The 20117-nt window shown below is 40.5% G+C and overlaps 1 protein-coding gene across 2 annotated transcripts in view; it reads left to right on the forward strand.

Annotated features, from left to right (window-relative positions):
- The window catches only part of jsrp1.S (junctional sarcoplasmic reticulum protein 1 S homeolog), a 49359-nt gene that overhangs the window by 20297 nt on the left and 8945 nt on the right, over window positions 1-20117 (forward strand). For both annotated transcript variants that reach the window (XM_018243637.2, XM_018243638.2), the window contains exons 3-5: window positions 12539-12607; window positions 14984-15027; window positions 17434-17593. In XM_018243637.2, the coding sequence (XP_018099126.1) occupies window positions 12553-12607; window positions 14984-15027; window positions 17434-17593 (259 nt within the window). In that variant the 5' untranslated portion in view covers window positions 12539-12552. The remainder of the gene's footprint in view (window positions 1-12538; window positions 12608-14983; window positions 15028-17433; window positions 17594-20117) is intronic.

The following is a 20117-nucleotide window of genomic DNA, read 5'->3' on the forward strand; positions in this document are numbered from 1 at the left end:
GAAGACCCAGACAATAATTCAATAGCACAGTCATAGGGTCTATGGGGGGGTAAGGATTCAGCTGCATTTTTACAGAAAACATCGGAAAAAGCGGCATAACAAGGGGGAAGACTCTTTAAAGAAGTAGCGGCCAGGGTCTGGACAGACTTAACACAAGAATACATACATGCAGGACTCCATTTCAAAATTTTACCAGAGGGCCAATCAACCTGGGGATTATGACCTTGTAACCAGGGAAGACCTAAAATGACTGGAGTCTGTGGGCAGTCAGTAATGAAAAATGAAAGGGATTCAAAATGATCGGAAATGGACATGTGAATAATCTTAGATCGAGTAGATACTAGTCCGGAACCCAAAGATCTACCATCAATGGCGGATAATCTGAAAGATGGAACCTGTGGTTCCCAAGGAATACCATGTTTTTGAATAAACCCAAAATCCAAAAAATTACCCGCTGCCCCAGAATCCAAAAAAGCAGAGCTCTGCACACAACCACTGTCCCAACTCAAAAGAACCGGAATTAAAATTTGTGAAGATTGGGGAGTAGAAACGACATCACCCAAGCAAGACTCCCCAGACCTGCTTAGGTTCTGTCGTTTCCCGGCCTTTTGGGACAGGTGTTGCGAAAGTGCCCCTTATCCCCACAATACAGACATAACCCATTATTCCTCCTACGAACCCTCTCCTCGGAAGAGAGACGAGTAGAACCAATCTGCATAGGTTCTTCTAAGGATCTAGGAAAGACTTGTGGGGTGTTAAAGACATTTACAGAAGGAGGTGTAACATAAGTAACCTGCTCCTCCTGGAGTCTCTCTCTCTCTATGCCTTCGATCAATCTGGATGGCCAGATGCATGAGAGAATCCAGAGAAGACTGTGTGGGAAAATTTACAAGACTATCTTTAATAGCCGGAGCCAGACCAACCCTGAATTGACTCATAAGAGCCGTATCATTCCAGCCCGTCTCTACCGCCCAACGGCGAAATTCAGTACAATAATCCTCTGCCCGCCGTTTGCCTTGTTTAAAAGCACGTATGGCTGCGTCGGCAGAAGCGGCACGATCAGGATCGTAAATTATAGCCATAGCATTAAAGAAAGCCTCTAAAGAGTGCCGGGCTGGATCCCTTCGAGACAAACTAAATGCCCAGAGCTGGGCATCACCCTGTAAGAGCGTAACTACAAAATTCACCCTAGATTCTTCAGTAGGGAAAGAATAGGGTAAAAAACTGAAATGTAGCTTACATGCCTCTTGAAAAGTAAAAAACTTACTTCGATCCCCAGCAAACTTTTCGGGGAAAGGAACCTTGGGCTCATGGAAGGTACTACCCGTATGTGGAGGTAGAGAAGTGCTTGCCTGAGGAGTAGTATTACTCGGACCAGGAACAGGCTGTTGCTGCATCATGTCAAGTCTGGAAGAAAGACCGTGAAGACATTGCACAATATAGTCTTGCTTGTCCTCTTGTTCACCAAGCCTCTGTAGAAGATTCGCCAGAATAGCTTCCGAAGGAGTGGTGGAAGTAGTAGCTTCAGCTGGCTCCATCTTCTTTAGTTTTTTGGGCCCAACGTAATGTAACGTTTAGTACCCCACAACCCAGAGTAAACCCCAATGTCCCGGGCTCGGCTCACGCTTCGGCCTATAACCGCCGCCTTTCACGTCGGGTGGGGCCCTCCGCTACTCGGATGCCGCCAGGACTTAATAGTGAGGAGACTGAGGGAAGAACTCTGGGCGAGCAAGGGAACTTAACGTAGAGGTTATCAAAGTCCAGAAACGGGCCGGGTCGAAACCAATCGGGAATGCAGTACAAAATCGGAAAGCAGGAGAGTAATCGAGGTCACAGGCCAGGTCAGCAACAAACAGGGTCGAAGTACAGAGCGGAATCCAAAGAGTAGTCAGGGACGAGCCAAAGGGTCAGGGCAGGCGGAAATCAAACCGGAATCAAGGATAGCCAAAGGTCACAACAAGAATCACAGGAAAATCGCACCCAGGAACAATATTCAGAACCTACGTTGGGCAAGGCACAAAAGGACTGATGGCCATTTAAACATTTGAATTTGGCGCCATTGGACGCTGGCGAATCAGCGCCAGCGCCTGCGCAAATACGCCGGCGCACCTGTCCCTTTAATTCTAGCGCATGTGCGCCGCGCGCTCCATAGGAGCTGGAGCCTAGCCACATCGGCGGCGGAGATGAGAGATGGGCGTCCCCGTCGAGGGGGCGGCAGGCGTCCCTGCCGTCCCCTGGGTAAGTTCTTTACAATACCCTTAAATCCATATTACGCCTCCTCACCTGTGGATAACACCGCACCCCCAGCACACAAGTACACAAGCACATAAGTAAACAATTTAGGGGCCCCTAACAACAAATTTCAAAAGATAACAAACCCCCAGGCTCACTTCCCACAAGGTACAGAGTAGGGCAGGCAGAGTATGGCACACACAGGGAGCATAGAGCCAGCAGAGTATGACATACACAGGGAGTATAGGGCAGGCAGAGTATGACACACAGAGGGCGCATCAAACAAGCAGAGTATGGCACACACACAGGGCCTAGGACAGGCAGTGTATGGCACACACTGGGAGCATAGGGCAGGCAGTGGATGGCCTCCCACAGACACACACAGGGAGCATAGGGCTAACAGAGTATGGCGCACAGGTTTTACTGTCTCATGCTCTATCAGGCAAAATGGACAGTTCATACTTTGCTACATAGTGTCAAAATGCTGGTGCCCCTCCAGCAGTTTGTATGTGAATTGAACAGGTGAACAATGTGGGCACTTTATACTAGGTCTGAGTTGTGAACAGTACAGGGTTTTTTGGGTGTGAACAATAGAGGTGATACAGGTGTGAACAATGCAGGGAGGATTATGTGTGTGAACAATGCAGGAGTTTACTGTCTGAATTTGAGGTTTAAACAATGCAGGGCCCAGTTAAGATCAGTACTGATACCTTTTAAAGTTTACACAAAGTAAGGAATTACAGCAGACAGACCTTCATGTGGGGGACCACACAAGGGGGAGGTGGTTGCAGGCCGCCAGTAGGACAGCCCTGAACTAGAGTATTGATCAAATTAAAGGCCACTCTTAGAACACACAGGAGAAGGAAGTTAAGGCACAGGTCAAACACACCCTTCATAGACTATAGACTCCTGTATGTCATTCTGGCAAGCCTTTGAAAGTAGCTTACTATGGCAGTTCAAGTACCAGAGTCTGATTATTTACTACTTTACTCAGGGCCGGATTTACATAGTGGGCGCCCCTGTCCCCTCCCCCTTATTCATGCAAATTTTCATCATCTGAACCAGAGCAATGGGGATTGGCTCATGGGAAATTTAAAAAATTATTGTATCTCCAGCGCATCACCAGTGTTTTTGAGCCAAAGTGGGTGTGATTGGGCAGCATGCCGCCCCCCTAAAATCCTGCCGGCCTAGGTGGCCTTTCCACAAATCCGGGCCTGACTTTACTACTTAGGGAGCATCCACAAATGTGCATAAACCTAAAATTAAACCTGGAGTTAAGGCTGATGAGGATAAGGGTAATGTTGAGTTGTTTATAAATCTATTGGTATAATAACCCCTAGATGCCTAAATGTATGTACCGTATATACTCGCGTATAAGCCGAGTTTTTCAGCACCCAAAATGTGCTGAAAAACTCAACCTCGGCTTATACGCGGGTCATACGTAGATACGCTCCTTCCGCGGCCCCAGCAGGACTGTCTGTGACTGACTGTCACGATCGCCGCCCGGGCCGGCCGCTACCCACGTGGCGGCCATGGGCGCCGCCATTTTGGGAGCGAACGCCGGCAGGGAAGGACGCGCCGCCCGGAGCTCCTGGACCTGCTCCGGGCGGCGATCGTGACAGTCAGTCACAGACAGTCCTGCTGGGGCCGGGTCACAGGGGGTCGCACTGCTGGGCTGGAAGTCAAAGCTCTGCGGGACAAGACAGAGCTCCCTCTGTCTCTGCAGGGCTCGCAGGGTGCTGGGTGTAAAGGGGAACATTTCTCCAGCCATTTTATGAGGGATTTTGATGTTTTCACCCCGTCGGATCAGCAGTGGCATCACTATGCGTCTGTGCTAGAGAACTGTGTCCTATTTATAACCTGGCCCACACTGATCCTTCTCAGGGTAAGCATATTTTTGCAGTGTCATGTTCCTGCTGATGGAATTATGGGGAGGCTCTTTTAAATAGTTTTAGATAGATTTCTATGCCATAAAACATGATTACACATTTACACATTCACATTTTGAAATCTGACATGGGGCCCCTAGGCTTATACACGAGTCAATACATTTTTCCAGTTTTCTTAGGTAAATTAGGTACCTCGGCTTATACACGGGTCGGCTTATACACGAGTATATACGGTACTACCTCTGGTTGTTCAGTAGTGAATAGATTGTCCTGTGGGAAAGCATCAGTGGGAAAAATTACTGTTTTACCATAATTCCCCTGAAGTACAGTGAATCTGCCAAACTCTGTCAGTCTAAGGGCCCTATTTATTAAACCTCAAATTTTTCCTGGTCGAGTTTTTAAAAAGGAAAAACTTGAATTTTTTTTTAATTTTTTTTTACAGGAAGCTACTAAAATTAAAATCCAAAAAATACTCCAGCTAAAACCTGTCAAATTCATGTAGAAGTCAATGGCAGATGTTCCAATTGTTAAAGCGACCATGTTTTTTACCTTCATGGTCCTCAATACTTTCAGGGGTTTTGTTCTATAATTCGATGAAGTCGAGTTTTTGGGGTGACAGTTCAGTTTAAGTTATGGCTAAAACTTAATAAGCAGGACATGCAGCTATTTTTCCAATATGCTGTCGATGCATGTCATTAATAATCAAGGTGATCACAATCAAATCATTGTTGGGCCAACACAGATCTGCCTACTTAACCCCTTTTAGTACCAGCAGAATTTCACATTTTGGTTACCCAAAATGCCAGACGTTTTTGAAACATTATGTGCTCTCTCACTATAGGGGCATTTTCTGAGGGAAAACCTACAGTTTACCTAGGTAAACTATACATAGTTTTTTTATATCTGCCTGGCTTTTGTGTCTTTCCACCTCTGCAAAAAGATGTATAGCTCTAAATATCAAAAAAAATGAAAAATTCCTATTTTTCACAATAAATTAGTTTATACCAGAAAAATATTTCATGTTACGCATGAAAATCCAACTTATTTGGAAAGCCTCAAGTCTGTCGAACGTGCCAATGCCAGATATGTATCGTTTTAGGGAGATTTAGGACTCCCGGCAGTATATTGCCGAATTTTGAAAGCACTAAGGCAGAAAACGGCATACTTAAGAGTCCAAGGCCAAAAAATCATGGTAGGTTTACCCCTGAAAACCATATATTTTTTAAAAGTACACATTCTGCTGACTCCAAAATGGGTAACTAAGTCTGTCTACTCCTAATGGTGGCCATACACGGGCAGATAAAGCTGCCGATATCGGTCGTTTGGACTGATTTGACAGCTTATCTGCCTGTGTATGGGGGCTTCCGACGGGTCTTCCCGATCGATATCTGGCCACGATATCGATTGGGAAGGTTTGATTTTTAACCGACCCATCGGAGCCCCTTGGCGCATCGTAATTCGATCGTTCGGCAATACGGCCGAACGTTCGAATTACCCCCCGATATAGCCATGCCGTTAGTGTCATATCGGGGAAAGATCCGCTCGTTTGGCTATGTCGCCAAACGAGTGGATCTTTGAGTCTATGGCCACCCTAAGTACCAAACATCAAAGCTTGTCTGAATGTATCGGTTTTTATAAAATTCTGAAAAATCACTTCAAAGGTTTTGCCACTCTGCATATCCCACACTGTATTAGGTACCAAGAAAAAGCACCCAGGGGTCCACTGAACAGTTTGATGCCCATTGTGCATAGGTTTACTAAAGTATCTGGCATTTAGAGACCCCAATATGAAGTTAAAGGAAAACTATACCCCCCAAACAATGTAGGTCTCTATAAAAAGATATTGCATAAAACAGCTCATATGTAAAACCCTGCTTCATGTAAATAAACCATTTTCATAATAATATTCTTTTCTAGTAATATGTGCCATTGGGTAATCATAAATAGAAAATTGCCATTTTAAAAAATAAGGGCCGCCCCCTGGGATCGTAGGATTCAATGTGCACACATACAAACCACATGTAAGGTCACATGAGCCAATTAACAGACAGAGTTCTGTCTTTTGCTTCGACACTTCTTCCTGTTACAGTTAGAGTTGAAGTATTTCTGGTCAGGTGATCTCTGAGGCAGCACAGAGACCATCACAAAATGGTGGTTCAAGGGAAAAGATGTAAAAGGGCAATATTTACTTAAATATATATTCCAGTTTGGTGAGATTCTTTAATATGCCACTTAATATGATATGAACTATCTGTTGCTTAAGTGTTCATTTTGGGGGTATAGTTTTCCTTTAACGTATCCATATTGTCTAGGACTTTACTTTCAGCTACTGAAAAATCAACACATTTATTGCATTTTTTGTGGGTAAAAACAGAGAAATATATGTTTACCCCCAAAACCATATATTTTTGGAAAGTACACATTCTACCAAATCAAAAATGAGTACCCAAGGCGTTCCCAAAATTGTCAGTTTTGGTGAAATATCTGAATATTGCCTCAAAGCTTCACCTTTCCAGCTTTAAAACGCCCATGTATCATTACGTACCAAGAAAAAGCACCCTGAATATGATTGCCAGGGGTCCTCCAAACAGTGTTGTGCCCATTGTGCATAGGTTTACCAAAGAATCTGGCATTTAGAGGCCCCAAAATGAAATTAGCGGATACAAATAGTCCTGTGGGTCACTTCAGCTAATTAACAACACACTGACTGCATTTTTTGTGGGGTAAAAACACAGAAATATATGTTTACCCCCCAAAACCATATATTTTTGGAAAGTACACATTATACTGAATCTAAAATGGGTACCCATGCCTTTCTGCTCAAAACTACTAAGTAGAAAGGCTTTCCCAGAATTGGCTGTTTAATTGGCTAAAAGCTTCAGCTTTCCAGCATCGTACCGTCCATGTATCATCACCAGCATAAAGCATCCTAAATATGAATGCCAGGGGTCTACTAAACAGAATGATGCCCAAGATGCATAGATTTACCAAACTATATGGCAGGGTCCAGATTGTCCAGGAGGGCTGCAGGCATCATGGTATCGTCTTCTTTGCTGGATCCAGTAAAAGGGGCGGAGCTGGAGGAGCAGGAAGTTTGGGCAGCAGCAGAACACGTCCATTGCACGTATCTGCTGCTGGCTTTGGGGCTCCGAGTCCTAGGCGATAGCGCCTCGGCTACTCGTTTCCCGTCTAGGCTCTTTGCCTAGGGGCTGGGGAATGAGAAGGAATTAAAAGCTGCTCCTCCGTTCCCAAACCCTTTAACCCTTTCCCTGCCAACAACATAGCTCCTACATTCTTTTAAAAAAAGGCGTTAAGTGCTAAGAACGTAGGAGCTACGTTCTTTACTAAAATAGCGATCTCTCTGCATGCACCGCAAAATCAGCGTGCAGAGAGGAGCGATGGGCGACAGAACCCCCTAGGCAACGAGCTTATTTGCAGCAGATCGCTGATCCCCGCCAATCTCCTCCTCCACAAGCGGCACAGACGCAGCAACGGCTTCCTTGTTGCAGGTCCCGGACCTCACGTGTTCCAGCGCCACCCATGCACTTCCTGCTGCTCTGACTCCGCGATCCTGGACCCTCCAGCACTGAAAAGGACCCCCTGCATCATATACACAGTACACATATTATTAAAAGTAGTTTTTTTATTTTTTTGCTTTTCTGACTTTTCAGATTTTTTTTGATTTTTCACACTTTTGCACATATTTACACACTCACATACACATATGCACACATTTATACACTTTTTAGAGCTGTACATCCATGCATACACAAACACACACTTATAGGGTTTTTTGTACTTTTTATTTATTTATTTTTTTAGTTCTTAACAAGTTTCCCTCTTGTTATTTCCCTAAAAACTTTAGATTTCACAGCGTGACTACTGGATCAAGTATTCTGACCACTAACCACGCTGTCGGATAAGTTATTTTGTTATTTCGTTGATTTTCCTAATTGTATTTGATTTTTTGTGATTTTTATGGCAGTTTTATGCTTGCATTGTTTTTCCTTATGTAATTTTTTAGCATCGTTTACACTTTTATCATTTGGGGTAGAAACACACTTTTAGCAACTCTGCATTTGCCAGAATGTGTACTTTCCAAAAATATATGGTTTTGGGGATCTTTGTACGGTTAGGGGGTGTTACGGCACATTATATGCAGTCAGGCAAATTGACAGCCGAGAAAATTCTTATGCACTATTTTCATTTGGGGTCCGCACGTGCCCACCTGCTTTGGTATATCTATGCATATTGGGCATCAAACTGTTCAGTAGACCCTTGGTGTCAATATTTATAGTGTTTTCTAATTGTATGTAAGAAATTGGGTGAGATAAATGCGACCAACTGCAATATTTTTAGGCGAAATTTCAGAAATATCATAAAAACCGCTGCCTTTAGCGTAGCTTTGCAGTATGTAATTTTAGAGTAGAAAGACAGTTTTAGCAAATTTTTAATTTCGGCAGAATGTGTACTTTCCAAAAATTTATGGTTTTGGGGGGTCTTTGTACTGTTAGGGTGTTTTATGGCACATTATATGCAGTCAGGTTGCTATGTTCACAGAAGGTGAATTGACAGCTGAGAAATTTCTTATGCACTGTTTTTATTTGGGGTCCGCACGTGCCCATCTGCTTTGGTATATCTATGCATATTGGGCATCAAACTGTTCAGTAGACTCTTGCTGTCAATATTTAGGGTGTTTTCCATTTGTATGTAAGAAATTGGGTGAGATAAGTGCGACCAACTGCAATATTTTTAGGTGATTTTTAGAAATGTCATAAAAAACGCTGCCTTTAGTGTGGCTTTGCAGTATGGTACTTTGGAGTAGAAAGATAGCTTTAGCAAAGTTTTATTCGTCAGAATGTGTGCTTTCCAAAAATATCTGGTTTTCTGGGGTGAACATAATTTTTTGTACCTTTATATGTGCTGATTTTGCAGTATCTGGAATTACAGAACTCGTATGGGGTGTCTTCTTTCTGGGGCCCCTATAGGTGTACCTATGCATATTGGGTATCAAACTGTTCAGCAGACCCCAGGCTTTCATGCTTAGGGTGTTTTTTCTTGGTATATAATGATATGTTGGAGATACAATGGTTCGTGTTTGCAATATTGAGGTGATTTTTGGAAATGTCATAAAAATTGCGAAATGTAGAAAAGCTTTGCGGCTTGATACTTTGGAGTAGAAAGACATGCATACCCATTTTAGATTCGCCAGAATGTGTACTTTCCGAAAATATATGGATTTCTGGGGTGAACATACATTTTTGTACTTTTGCCCCTTGAAAACTGCTGTAAATGTGCTGATTTTGCAGTATTTGGAATTTAATCTCTAGTCTGGAGTATGCAGTGCAGTTTTAGACTCTGGTCCTTAAAAGGAATATAAATGAGCTGGAGAGAGTGCAGATATGTGCAACTAAACTTAAATTTTAAGGGTAGACTGTCAAGGTTGGGGTCGTTCTCTCTGGAAAAAAAAGACGCTTGCGAGGGGACATGCCCTGGCAGATGTTGTTGTGATGGCTGATTCTGCTAAAAGAACAGTACCGCCAAAATATGAAACCGTTTTAAAGGAAGACAATACAATGTACAGTTTCCCTACACTGTTAAAACTGGTGTGTTTGCTTCAGAATTACAACTGTAGTTTATATAAACAAGCTGCTTTGTAGCCATGAGGGCAAGCCATTCAAGCACAGGATATACAGTAGATAACAAGTTCTGAAGAATCCCATTGTATTCTACAGAGCTTATCTGTTATCTTCTGTGTAACCTGTGCCTTTTCTCATTTTTTACCTTTGAATGGCTGCCTCTATGGCTACACAGCAGCTTGTTTATATAAACTATAATAGAGTTCCTGAAGCAAACACACCAGTTTTACCAGTGCAGCGCAATAGTACATTATAGTTTCATTACTTTAAAACACTTTTGTTGTTTGGCGTTACTGTTCCTTTAATGCCTTTAAGAGTGGCTTGGATGGTTTCTTGGACAATCATAATATCCAAGGCTATTGTGATACTAAACTCTATAGTTAATATATATCTGGGTATATATAGTTTGTGATTGTACGGAGGGGTCAGTGTGTGTATGTATGGTGCTGGGTTTCATTTGGAGGAGTTGAACTTAATGGATTTTGGTCTCTTTTCAACACAATTAAATTATGTAACTATGTAATGTAGTTTGGCAATTAAGAACAGCAGTCATCAGTTTGGAAACTGAACAGCGGGTCAGTTTGGAACTGTTATTTGGTTGTGTGCCAATTATCTTAGCAATCAGGCCTTGGTTTTTATATCACAATTAAAGAGAACCAGGACATGGCCTCAATACAAAGAAGATAATATATAATAATAATACATATTGTATCCATAATAGATTTATTATACCTGTAGTAATCAAGTAAATAAGTGCTTACAAGTTAAATAACTTGTTAATTGTGCTAAGAAATCAGCTCCATGTTGTAGCTCCCACCCTTCCCAGCTATAGTCAGGTGATCCCACTGGTGTCTAATAAAAGGGCAGCCAAGTTTGGGAGTTTTACTTTGAAAGCAGCTAGTAAGTTGCAGGTAAAACCTAGTCCCTTTGTAAAATGTATAATTAAGCAATTGAATTCGTAATGAATCAGATAAAATTAAGCGTAGGACTGGCCAGATATGGGATGACTTTGACGTAGTTGGCCAGCTTAAATATATTGCAATATATGGACAAACAATCCCTGTGTTGTTTAAAGGGTAAGGCATTTTTTAGTAGCAGTATGCACAAAATGTCTCTGTCTTAAATATATTGATAATGGGTTGAGTGCAGAGGACCTCTTGTAGTTGACTATCTCCTTTAAAGGGGTTGGTTACCTTCAAACAACTAGTTTTCAGATACGTGTAGATCACCAGAAATAACGACTTTTTCCAATTACTTTCTAGTTTCTATTTGTGATAGTTTTTCTTATATTGAAGTGTAAAATGTCATTTTTCACCTTCTAAAGCAGCCTAAATTGATACATTTAATGGATATGTTTCTTATCTTTGTCCCCGCTGTGCAGAATCCCTAGATTTCATTACAGGCAGCTGTTCGAACTGATACAATAGTTGCTAATACTCCAGAGATGCTGCTAAAAAATGTATCAGCTAAATGTTGCAAAATTGTAACAGTTTAGAGTGCGCGTGAATTACTGAGCTGCCAGCCAGATTTTGGAAAAACAGTAAAAATAAATAGGGATGGGCGAATTTGACCCGTTTTGTTTCGTCAAAAATTCACCGGCGGCGAAATGTCGCAACGCCCATTAAAGTCTACGGGCATCCAATTTTTTTGACGCGCGTCTTTTTATTTTGACGCACGACGGCTACAAGTCTATGGGCGTCATTTTTTCTGTGAAACAAGGCGAAAAAATTCGCCCATCCCTAAAAATAGATAATGGAAAGTAATTGAAAAAAGTCTTTATTTTTTGGGAACAATCTGAAAACAACTGTAAAAAGGGTTTTGAAGGTGAACAACCCCTGAAAAGCTCTTGCAAATGCTGGCAAAGCCAGTGGTGCAGGTTTCTGGTGGTCATGTACAAATACTAATCAGTAATCAATGAAGACGTTTCACTACTCATCCGCGCAGCTTCTTCAGTTCAACTGACTGGTGTGGGAAGTTCTCATCATATAAACTCTTCCACTAATCCAATCACAATGGCACATTGTAACTCTTCAAAGTGGTGTCACAGAGGTGTTGATTCTGTGTAGTTGTGATAGGATTATCCAATGTGTCATGCAACTCCTAGAAACAGTTGTTATTTGTGAGAGTTGCATGAATGGATGTGTGAAGTGTTCTGAATCCGCCGGGGTACAGATGTTAGAACAGCATTGTATGTAGCAGACAGGTGGTGTCAAAGGCCCCACCTGTGGTCAGGGATGGTTTCTTCACCTTGACATGAATTGCCTCTTCCACGCCTCTTCTTTATCCAAGATTTGGACCTTGCCATCTTCAAAGGAGTGTCCCTTGTCTTTTAGGTGTAGAAAGACAGCTGAGTTTTGCCCTGTAGAATTCGCCCTCCTATACTGAGCCATTCGCTTGGTGAGCAGTTGTTTTGTCTCCCCAATGTATAAATCTGTGCACTCTGTATACCACATTGCTTTGTTTTTCTTTTGGTGTTAGATCTTTTGGGTGTACCAGTTTTTGTCTCAGTGTGTTGCTAGGTTTGAAAAACACAGGGACGTGGTGTTCGTTGAAAATTATCCTGAGTTTGTTGTGTACAGCTGCCATACAAAAAAATTCCCAGTTTATGTAGTTAAAATTTTCTGCAGGCCATAAGTAAATTTAAGGCTGTTGTAATGAACTGAAAAACTTGATGAACCTGCAGAACTGACTCCAATACATATGATCTGTTTATATTTTCAATATGATTCGTGAGATTTTTAAGTGTATATAACCTTTTTGGTTTTGATGTCTTTGCAGGTAACTGTGTGCAGATGGAAAGGAAAGAGAGAGGGGCAGCCTTTGTTGAAGACCTGCCAGTCTCCGAAGGTAAAACAAATCCATCCCATCTCCCTTTGTCTGTTACATAGACATATGAGTGATGTTGACTCTGGAGTAGTCGACTGCTATGAGCCTGCAGAGCTGTGATGTTACCAGTCTTGTGTTATCCAAGGGTCTTCAAACACACCTCAACAGCTGTCACATTTAGCTCTACGTTAGAAACTTCTTGGTGTGACATTAACTAAATATGATATTACACCAACTATTTTTTTTCTTATCTTTAAGCTTGGAGTTGTTGATCAGATGCTACAGGAATGTCATCACTATCCAAAACCAGATATCCAGAAAGCTCTGCATATTTTTAATGTTTTCTCTTTTCACTTTAATAAAACCTTGTACTTGAGGGTTACATAGGTGATTGATTGATTCATCATTCAATATTGGCAACAAAACTATTGGGTTTATTTGATTTATTAGTAGGTTTTTTTGTTGTTGTTTTTTTACTTTAAGGCAAGGTGGTTCAACTTGCAGAAAAAAACCTTATCTGGAAAACACCAGGTCCCAGTAATTGTGGAGTATATCTAGAAAAATATACAAAAACTACAACAAAGCTGTTTTCCACAGAGGTTTGTTTTAATAAGCAATTCTTCATTTTTGACTGTAATAATTAGATAGTACAGTGTATAAAAAGCCAGAGTCACTTGGAACCTTGGATTATTCAGATAAGGGCTCTTTCCATAATTTTGGATTACTATTCCTTAAATCTGCTAAAAATTATGTAAACATTAAATAGACTCAATAGGATTTTGTTGTCACCAATATGGATTCAAGCAACTTAGTTACCATCAAGTACAAGGTGTTGTTTTATTATTACAGAGAAAAAGGAAAACATTTTTAAAAGAATTTTGTTTAAAATTGAGTCTACGGGAGATGGACTTCCTGTAATTAGGAGCTTTCTGGATAATGGGTTTCCAGATAAGGGATCCCATAACCTGTACATGATAATGAAGCTAGCATAAATTGATACTGATGGCAAAGTGGTCCTGTTTTTTTTAATACTTTAGGTATTAAACACAATTTAATACTCTGTTACGCCTATGGTAGTCAAACTTTATATATGTATATAATACATTTGCTATTGTAGTAAGGGTCGGCGATCACTATTTTACATTCTCATGCATATATAAAATATGACAAGTGCCAGCCCCATCCAAGTGTACCAGATGCACCTTTACCTTCTTTCTGTCACAAATTAATTTAGAGCTGTTAGACCGTTAGACTGTCTAACTGAAGAACCCAGCCTGGATGTGGCCCTCTATGGAATTTTCTATGTTTTTGCCCCAGATATGCTCAGATTGCACCATGGTTTAATGGCTTATATAAACAAAAGTTATGGGGACCCATTCTGTCACTGCCATCTCTTCAAAATTTTACTACACAGAGAAAATCGTTTCTATGAGGACAGTGCTATTTTAAAATCATGCTTAACCATCTTGACTGATGCCCTAAATATATTGGATCATTTCTAAATTACATGGCATATGAATAAGTAAGTGTAGACATAATGGAATAAACTCATACATGACAAATATCTGGGCCAAAACACCTCAGGGTATGTGAACCAAATTATATATATTTTAATCTCTTTCTTAATTTAATTCTAATAATATAGAACCTACAAAAAATAGGATAAATGTTTAAACTCACCTAAGTTAAGTTTAAGGCACTAGTGTGAACGCAGAGCACAAACATTTAAAAGAAATGGAATGGAACTGCAGAATAAAAATAGGAGATAAACGATTACCTTATCTCTAGTCTTTTTTTAGTCACTTTTTTAGTCACTCAGAAGGCTATAACCAGCAAAAATGTTTGGGTAGACTTATTAAATACAACTCCATCAAGCTCGGTGGCATCTTTTAAACTGTCTATTTCTGCTGGGCTGAGTGATTTTTTTTTTTTTTTGCAAAAGTAAAAATTATCCATTATGGTTTTTTGTGAACATGTTCAAATTTTCTATTAAATTTTAGTATGATTAAAATAACATTATAAGCATTTAGCAAATTTTCTTTCTCTAAGTAATTTATTTTGCTGTATTTTAATTTTATCTGTGCTAGCCTAACTGTAAGGAACTGAAAACAAAAACTATGACCCACCCAGCTTTTACCTACAGAAGACACAGAGCTTTAACATTTAACACAGAGGGGGAGGGGCATCATCAAGTGGGAGGAAGATGACTTTGAAGGTAATGTGCCGGGTTCAGATGGATAGCAATACCAACAGCTGGAACCCACAACCCACCCAAACCTGCACCAGCAACACCATTTTGTGACCCAAACCCACAGGTTCAAATTCGAAATTAAAAGTGTAGCAAACTTCTGGGCTATCAGATAAAATGTAATAATTTATTTCTCATACTTCATGTAGGAGAGCCAGTAGCAAGAAGCAAGGAAGAAGCAGTTACTTCAAAGGTTTGTGCAATTTTATTGGAGAGACTCCTGTGCACTTAGAAAAGTTAATGTCTTTTATTCTGTCTTCCAATTTCTTTCTCTCAAATGTGTATTTCTTAACCCTTTTCTCAGGGGACCTAAATGAAGTCAGAGAAACAGCTTTGTCCCAAAAAATTGGTTCATAAACTGTTATGCCTCTCATTTTAATTGTTTTTTTAGTCTTAGAAGGACATTTCACTGTAATAAGTGAAATTTAGAGTTGCAAGGAGTGCATTAATATGATCTACCTTACATGGCTTCCCCTGGTAAAGCCAACATACTACAGGACATGGGGATGCTGATATACACGTGCCAGGTATAACTGAGTTACTAAAAGGGAGCATTGGTGGCAATGGAAGGAGATGTTAAGTTGAAAGCTGAAGATGGAGAATGGGAAAACTTAGAAACGGGGTTAAGGACAGAAGAGAATAGGGCATACAAATATGTTGTGGAAATGTAAAGTAGAGAAGAAAGTGGGGTAAGGAAGAAGCTGAGATGGGAGCATAAAAGAATTGGGAGGAACAATACCAAAGGAAGCAAAGAAGATTAGAAATAAAAAGGGGAAGACGATAAAATCATAACAAAAATCGAAAGTAGAAAGTGAACAGCAGAATACAATTAAGATGGCATAAAAGAAAAGGACAAGCAGTGGAAATAGAACATACAGAGTCCCATTTATCAACATTCTCATTTCGAATAGTTTTAGAAACCACAAATAAACTCACTTTATCTAAAACTATGAATGCCATGAAAGTTGTTAAAAGTTCAATTATATAAAAAATCTGAATGAATATCTCTAAAACCTCTAAAACTTAAAAGTTTTTCATTCGATTAGTAGCAAAAAAAACTATAAAAGTCTGAATTGTTTAAAAAATATGATCAGTGCAACTCCTATTGACCTATATATAGGACCTTGATAATCTTTACCTGGTGAGATTTTGCATTAGAGTTTTCATAGTCTTTCTTGAATTTGTAGTGTTTTAAGAAAATATAGAAAAAAAAACACAAATTTTGAGAGATTCTTGAAAAAAAAGAAATTTGAATGTTCGTAAATAGGCTCCATAGAGTACTCAAGAGAACTGAAAGATGCAAAAAGAGGACAGGGTGAGAAAGAAAATTAGATAAGGGAAAGGGCAAATAAAAGTGGAAAGAAGGAGCAAAAATGCAGAAAAGAAAACGGACAAATGGGTTGAAACAGAGCCGGGCCAACCCAGCCAGGCGCCCTAGGCAACCTGGCCGGGTACGGCGCCGGCTGAGCGTAGTTTCTGGCGCGAAAGTGCGCTCTGGCGCGCATGCACGAAAATGCACATGCGCGAAACTTTGTGCGCACATGCGCAATTCCAAAAATATACGCGTGGAAGTCGGGAGAGACGGGACCGGACAATGGGGTAGGCGTCAGAGCAGGTACGTGCCTGGCGCCCCCCTAGCTTTGCGCCCTAGGCACGTGCCTACTTTGCCTACCCCTAGTTCCGGCCCTGGGTTGAAAAATGAAAGTGATTGAAACAAAAGAATAAAATGTAGGAAAATGTAGAAGGAAAAAGGGAAGGAAGTATACAGAAGGGGTCAGGATAAAATTAGGAGAGAAAAAAATAAGAAAATAAACTTGATATATTGCATATATCAATGATGGGTAATTTCAAGGCCTGGCACCACTGTCATTATGCGACAAGGCCTGTGCTTTCGGAAACCTTGCTGATTACTTTTTTATGATCCCATTCTCCAAACATAGTGATTTATCATTCGTTGGAAACTTTTACCAAATGGTAAAGATAAACTTAAATTTTCAAGCATGGAAATCCTGAATTCCTCGCTTCAAGTTATGTCAGCCCTATTGTCCCTGTTATTTGTAGTTCTGAGCTGCACTTTGTTCATTTGCAACATGAAGCTTGTATCTAGTATCCTGTAACAGTGTGAGCATAGTAGTGATGTGGGGGTTCAGAAAAACTGGACCCACATCCGACCAGAACCTACCTGCACCCGCCCCGCCGATGACATCGCCAAAGGGGCAGAAGCACGTCTATAAAGCTGGAAAGCAGAAGCTGGCAGTGTAAGGTCGCGGGTGGCAAGATCAGGCAGAAGAGCTCAACCCAAATCCATCTGCAAGTAGTGTGCCAAGGTTGGCCTTAACCCACCCCACCCGCTCCATTATGTTCACTAAGAAGAACAGCAGCTAACAGGGAGCACTAACCAGTGGTTTCTCTTAAGTGGATACAGTTATTGGGGGGGGGGGTGACTAGTATTTGGCACACCCCAGTGATTTCCAATTTCCTTCTTTAAGTGTCACTAAAGTTGCCTCATAGCCCTTTTTAGATGGTAAATGTTATATGCTAAAGCAATACATAAGATTATTTTGAAGAATTCTAAATCACCAAAATGTTATTCCTCCAGGCCACAGTGACCAACTCCAAGGTAAAGTGTGAGCTGCAGATCACAGAAGATTTGGATGAGTTTGCAGATGTAGGTCAAAAGAAAAAAAATGAACTAGAAGAAATTCCTCAGCCCCCTATTCCCAAACTCATCACGAAGACTATCATCAAACCTAAACAAGGTATGCTTATCAATGGCCTGTCACAGTTGGTGGGAACCATTCGTTGTCAAAGTTATACATGTAGCTTTAATTGGTCAAGTATTTCCTTGTCCGTAAGAGTAAATGAACAACTTTATTGACTGTGGGGAACTTCCTTTAGCTGCTTTTGCTTTTGTTTTGCTTTTTAGATGGTGGATATCGATCCATTATATTAATAACTTTTAGCATCTGAGGGCAGCAAGAGTATGGGATTCATTGGGACAACTTTGCACACTGCAGTTGTGGTTGTAAATGACTAGATGTTTCTAGCACTGTTGAACTGCAGTAACTGGTTTGGATACACTTGTATTATATTCCAAGGGTTAATGCTTCAATTTAACATTTTCTCACTGGCATGTCTGGGAAAATGCAGTTCTCTTAATCCATTTTCTAAATAGATCTAACTGGCCTAGCATACCTAAACAGCTAAGAAGACGCGCCAAAATTAATCACCAGGCACATTTAAACACCCAGTCCTGGGTCAACTAAGCTAACAAAAAAACTGATTACCAATATTATTGAGTGAAGCCAAGTTACTTAGGTACTTTGCTTATTCCGGTGACATTTAGGCTTGTGGTTGATTGCCAAAATACACAGAGGCAGGACAGTAGGCTAATGCCAGCACAGGGGCTGACTCTTGGCCTGCATATTTGTGCCCTGTCTGACATTAGCGTAAGCGTAAGTCCTTTCTCAAGTCAAAAATGCCAGTGATATGCATTAAATGACTTTACATCGGGGGGGGGGCTAGCACAATATATTAGTATAATGATTTCAAACCCTGAATCAGCATGAAAAATAAAAGTTGGAATCTGTACATACAAGTGATTATGGCCATCATTGAAATTGCCATTGTGTGAGGTGGTTTTCAGGCAATTTGGTGTAGCCCCCATGCTTCTAAAAAAATGTTTTACAAATTATCCCTCAGGTTGTTGCCCAATGAACTGGCTTGCTACTGTTCTGAGAGGGCTGATGATGCACCATTGGATCAGATGTTACATGCAGATTAACTAAATCTGATAGGTTTACAGCTCGGAATTATTTTACTAGACATAAACCGTTATACCTTGCCACCTTTAAAATCTCAGGAATGCTGGTAATGGGATTCCGTGACAACAGAGACTGGGTTTCCTTCTGGCAGAGACCTTGAGGAATCTTCAGCCAGAATCTTTTTACAAGTTAGAAGTCATAAATAGATAATGATATATACACATACACCACTATATGATGTGAGTTTTTTTTAGTTACTAGTTACTTCAGAGGGGGTAGTATGTCTCAATACTGCTATTAGGTTTTAAATAGGTGATAATGTGCTTTTCTTTAGTGTTCCTCTAATGGCTCAAATGTTGATCCCATGTATCTGCCAGTTGACAAACACAATCTCCAATACACTATACTAGCAGTGGAATTTGTGTAGTTGTCTGTGCTTTCCCTATTCAGAAGCAGAAAACCTTCCACTGCTTGCAGCCATTCATAGTAACTTTACTTCTGCATTTCTTTGTGCCACTCATCAATAATAATGCAGAAATACCTTTATTATGCCTTATTTGCCATGGGAAACATTGGAGTATTTTTAAAGCAAATCATTCATTATTTACTTTTTAAACTAGTCTAAGGCTTATATGATATGTGATTTTTTCAATTGTTATAATTGCTATATCCCTTTCCATTTCAAGTTTGCCTTAATAATCATGCCTCAAATGCTTAAATTGTTAGTCATTATAAGTATATAATCAGTTATGCCAGAAGTATTATAAGGAGCTTATCATCAAATTAAACTCTGGGTCTTGGAGGTCCTGTATGAAGTTTCCAGTAATCTACTATTAAAGGAGAATTAAAGATTAAAACTAAAAGTTAGTAAACTTTATCAGAAAGGGATATAGAAATACACCAGTAAACCCTCCGAGTCCTCTGTCCTTCTGTTGTGTACACATGGGCTTCTGTATCAGACTTCCTGTTTTCAGCTTAAACCTCCAGGGCAGGGGCTTGAGCATGCTCGGCTTGCTCTTCTCCCCCTCCCTTCTGTAATCTGAGCCCAGCGCTATGAGTGAGCAGGGAGAGACAGGAAGTCTCGGGCAGGAAGTGATGTCACACTAAGCTAATATGGCAGCTGCTATCCTGAGAGCTTCTAGAGCTGTTTACTCAGATAAAGCATTCTACAGAATAAATATAGCTTTCTAGCTTGCACTATTGTGGCTTATCCATTCACAATAAACTGTCCCTCCTTTAAAGGAAAAGTTCAGTGTAAAAATAAAAACTTGGTAAATAGGCTGTGCAAAATAAAAAAAAATTCTATTACAGTTAGTTAGCCGAAAATGTAATCTATAAAGGCTGGACTGAGCAGATATCTAAAAGAACAGAACGCTACTTCCTACTTTACAGCTCTCTAACTGAGTTAGTAACCGACTTGAAGGGGGCCACATGGGACATAACTGTTCAGTGAGTTGTAATTGGTCCCCCCTCTAGTCATTGGTTACTGCCTGGTAACCGATCAGTGGAAACCAAGAGA

The sequence above is a fragment of the Xenopus laevis genome, chromosome 1S (genome assembly GCF_017654675.1).
Source record: "Xenopus laevis strain J_2021 chromosome 1S, Xenopus_laevis_v10.1, whole genome shotgun sequence".
NCBI classification, from domain to species: Eukaryota; Metazoa; Chordata; class Amphibia; order Anura; family Pipidae; genus Xenopus; species Xenopus laevis.